The sequence below is a fragment of the Nestor notabilis genome, unplaced genomic scaffold, assembly GCF_000696875.1.
Source record: "Nestor notabilis isolate BGI_N333 unplaced genomic scaffold, ASM69687v1 scaffold15970, whole genome shotgun sequence".
In the NCBI taxonomy this organism is placed as follows: domain Eukaryota; kingdom Metazoa; phylum Chordata; class Aves; order Psittaciformes; family Psittacidae; genus Nestor; species Nestor notabilis.
Genome location: NW_009910830.1, coordinates 1 through 4,055, shown reverse-complemented (window position 1 = coordinate 4,055; position 4,055 = coordinate 1). Strand labels below are relative to the sequence as shown.

The following is a 4,055-nucleotide window of genomic DNA, read 5'->3' as shown; positions in this document are numbered from 1 at the left end:
TTCCCTACATCCAGCTCCAGAAAGAAGTGGCCTTGTTGAGGCTTTCAGGTGTTGAGGAACTACAGAGGTTGTTCCTAATCCTCTTTGTTCCATGGGAAAAACCTCCCAGTTTTCACCAACACAGGGAGGATACCTTACACAAATCATGGGACGTAGGACAGCTTTGTACAGACCTGTGTGATCTCCTCAGATCTGTGGTAGAATGGGCTTTTCAGAAAATAGCATTCAGTGTGTGCCCTCAAATGAAGAAATACAAGATAAGTGGTTTCCAGCGCTGATTTAGAAGCTGTATTAATGTGAGAGCAAGGTACAGACTATTCAGGAAAGTTAACAAGCCTCTCTTGTCTTTAAGACAGCTTGAATCAGACTTTAAGAAATGATATGATTGACAGTGATGTGGAATCACCACCGATCTTTGAAGAGAATCCCACTCATAAAACGCCTGGTAGACAACAGGAAAAATTCCTCAACTTTGGCAGGTAAGTGTTTGTCCCCTTTACATTTACATTGTCAGTATGGGTGGGTCTGAAAATAGTTCTGGTGTGAGGGGTGGTAGATGAAGCTGTAGACTGCCATAACCCATCACACTGAACGTTCCAGCCCTCTTCTCCCAAGTCAGAAGTGGTACACAGACTATGGGAATGTGTTGATTTAATCCATTGTATTCCTTGAAAGACTCAAGATTGAGAAAATGGGCTGTCTGTCCTTCTAGATAAAAACCACCTATGGATTTGTGTAGTCATCTTTTGCCTTTCTGCCTTCCAGGATTGTTAAACCAGTAGCAAGTTATGTAGCAGAAGCAAAACTGAGAAATGGTTTGTTAAAACACTATGAGGAAAACTTAAACAGTGTCTGCAATTTGAACCTTTACTCTGCTAAGCTTTTGTGAATCTTTTGATAGTTTAATATGGAAGTCATGTAAGCCAACAGTTGAAAAATAGATTTTCATCCCTGTTGAGTCAGTTATTTTTCTCACTTTCCTAATATTCATCACTTCATTTCTTTAACTTGCTTTTTTCCTTACTGTTCTAGAAATGTTTATTACCAGCCAACATCTTGTAGGCCACGGTTCTTACTGGTGGGAGAGCCAGGATATGGGCAAACTTCTCATTTGGCACCTGCAGTAATACATGCCCTGGAAAAGTTTCCAGTTTATACACTAGACCTATGTGTGTTGTTGGCAAGCATCACCTCACCAGAAGAAAGATGTGCACAGGTATCTTTTTTTTCTTTTTTTTCTTTAATATCATAGGATTCATGAACTGTATCTAACCTCATAAAGTAAGCCAAATTCACTACTGGTGGAGGCAGCCTGGTTTGAATGTGCTCTTACATTTACTTCTGTCTGAAAATGCACTTTTCTTCCAGATTGAACGATATCAAATACGGATGTTACACATGGGTGTATTCTCCATTCCAAACTGAACAGTGAACTGAGCAGCTCAGGAAGTCGGGAGGTGCTGCTAATAAACCCCTCCCTATGGCAAGAAATGCTGCTAGTCTGTGGGATCCACAAAGTTTTCATTGCTTCACAAGAACCTGTGCTCCCAGTAGATGGCTCTGCAGCAGTCTGACTGCGTGTCAGGCACTTACAGTAGCCACCTATTTTATTGAAAAGGCAATTGAGGTTTTGGGGGAGAAGCAGCATTTCTTTTTCTTACATAGGCAGCTTTTAGTGCTGCAGTGTATGCAGTCAAAGCATTCAAATTCACTGACGTTTGTACATAGGTGTGTATTTCTTAACTAGGAAACTTAAATATAAGCAGATAGTGATAATACTGATATTCTGAATATTGGTAATCTGGATATGTGAATACTGATAATCTGAAAGGGTGCATGGAGGAATTTGTTATGTGGAAGGACTGTTGCCACTTCCCTCACGTGGTGGATGCATGTCGTCTTCTGTGATTGAGGTACAATCTGTAGGCAATGGCTTGTGGTCTTCCAATGCACATAACCTGGTCTCATGCATTGTTGTTTACTGGCCCATGGTCTGGTTTTCATATCCAAGCTTTCATTTTAACAGTTGATACGAGAAGCTCAGAGAACAGCACCAAGTATAATTTATATCCCACATATCCACTCGTGGTGGGAGGCTGTTGGAGCTACGCTGAAAGCTACTTTTACAACACTACTGCAGAACATTCCAACGTTTGCTCCGGTTTTGCTGCTTGCAACATCTGACGTGCATCACGTGGATCTCCCAAAAGAGGTATTTCTGTCCATAGTTTTCTGAATGTTTTTTGTTCCATTTCTTGTTTTATAAATAAATCTTTAAGCACTGGAGTTCTGTGCACTCTGAAGGAAATTCACACTGTTATTCCTCAGACATCCGAATCAGATCTCTTACAATTTGCTTAGACAAAACACTGCTGAAAGCATTGTCTGAAGTGGTTTTGGAGTAAGAGACTGACTTTGACCCAACTTTTTCTCCCTTCTCTCACACTCATGCTTATTAGGCAGATGTATAACTTCAGATAATAATTCCAGTGACTACAAGATGGTTGGGTATGTGTTCAGTCAAGAATACACATTTACATTTCAAGCACTGTAAAAAGGATCTTATTACTGAAAACATTTTTACTCAAAAGTGAAGATATTTTTGCTGAAAAAGTACAGTGCTCACCCTGTTATAATGATGGCATGTAATTGCAAATTTAATCTCTTTAATAAAAATTCAGTTTCTTTCTTTATATAGGTGGAAGTTTTACAGAGTAGGAAACTAACTTCCAACTTCTCTTTAAGTCACTTGGAAATCAGTTGTTGTATTCCTTAACAATGTTCAGTAAGAGGACATGCTGAGCTTTCTGGACATCAGAGTGTGCATGAAAGGAAGGTGCTCACCTTGTGAATGTGCTGCTCTGATTATTTTGCCTCAGTTACTTGGGGAGAGGAGCAGGGCTTACCTAGATGTGTTTATCATTAAATGCTTTGAAAGGGCTTCAGTTTCTATACAAGTTGTTATACTGTGTATATGTTCTTTCTAAAGGAAGGGTAGAAATTCCTTCTGTGCCTTTTGGGAGCAGAGATTACAAAAATGGAGTAGAATTTGGATGTAATTTCAGACACCTCATTTTAACTACTTAAAAATTGTAGAAGAAACCCCAACCAAATCTCCACCCCCTTACCAAAAGCCTGCACTGGTCTGCTGAGCCCTGCCCATTCCCTCTAGAGCTGCCATAAAGAGTCAGCTCTGAAAGGACAGCAAGGAGGGTACATACAAAATGGAGAGTCCTGGAGGTGGTGCTGAATGTCACCACTTTATCAGTGTATCAGATGGTTCCTTCATTGAGCTGTAACTCTAGAGGTGTTCCTTGAAGAAGATGTTTTCATTTGCTGTGCAAACCTATGAAAATCTGGCCTTTTACCGCCAGGTGATGACTTTTTGCAGTTTGTCTGTCTAGGTGATTATCCAGCTTCAGTTAGACAGGTACTCATCTTTTGGGAATAGAACATGCATTTGTGTGGCCTTGTATCTGAAATAACTTTTCTTCTCGTGCTTTAGATCAAAGACTTGTTTAATGACAACCATGAAGAAGTTTTCAAAATCCAGTTGCCTGATAGGGAAGAAAGAGGAATGTTTTTTGAAGACTTAGTTGTAAATCAAGTTGCTAAACCTCCGGCACCCAAACCCAGTGCAGGTGAGGGTATTCTGCGTACAAACTTTGCTAGCCAAGTTCACAGCTGTACAGTAGTGACTTTGGTGGTAATTTTCTCTGAGTAATTTTTCATCTGCTTCTATCTGAATACCAGAAATTGACTAAAACTTTACAATTCATTTAAGCTTGGTGTCCACTGGAAGAACTGCCTCTAGCACCACCGCCTAAGCCTCGACAGCTGACAGAGGAGGAAAGAAGACAGCTGGAGGAGCAGGAGGAGGATACATTGCGTGAACTCAGGATTTTCCTAAGGGATGTGACTCACAGACTTGTCATTGACAGACGTTTCAGAGCATTTTCAAAGCCTGTTGACCCAGAGGAGGTAAATTAGTCTTGTTCTGTAGTACACGTTATCTGTGTGTATTTGCTGACATCATCTACCTGGACTTGTGCAAA

At 40.4% G+C, this 4,055-nt stretch overlaps 1 protein-coding gene across 1 annotated transcript in view; it reads left to right on the top strand.

Moving 5' to 3' along the window:
- ATAD2 (ATPase family, AAA domain containing 2) overlaps nt 1–3,990 on the top strand; it is a 15,648-nt gene extending 11,658 nt beyond the window's left edge. The window contains exons 16-20 of the mRNA XM_010011824.1: nt 353–479; nt 1,033–1,216; nt 2,027–2,212; nt 3,506–3,641; nt 3,785–3,990. Coding sequence (XP_010010126.1) covers nt 353–479; nt 1,033–1,216; nt 2,027–2,212; nt 3,506–3,641; nt 3,785–3,990 — 839 coding nt within the window. The remainder of the gene's footprint in view (nt 1–352; nt 480–1,032; nt 1,217–2,026; nt 2,213–3,505; nt 3,642–3,784) is intronic.
- The last annotated feature ends 65 nt before the right edge of the window (nt 3,991–4,055 follow it).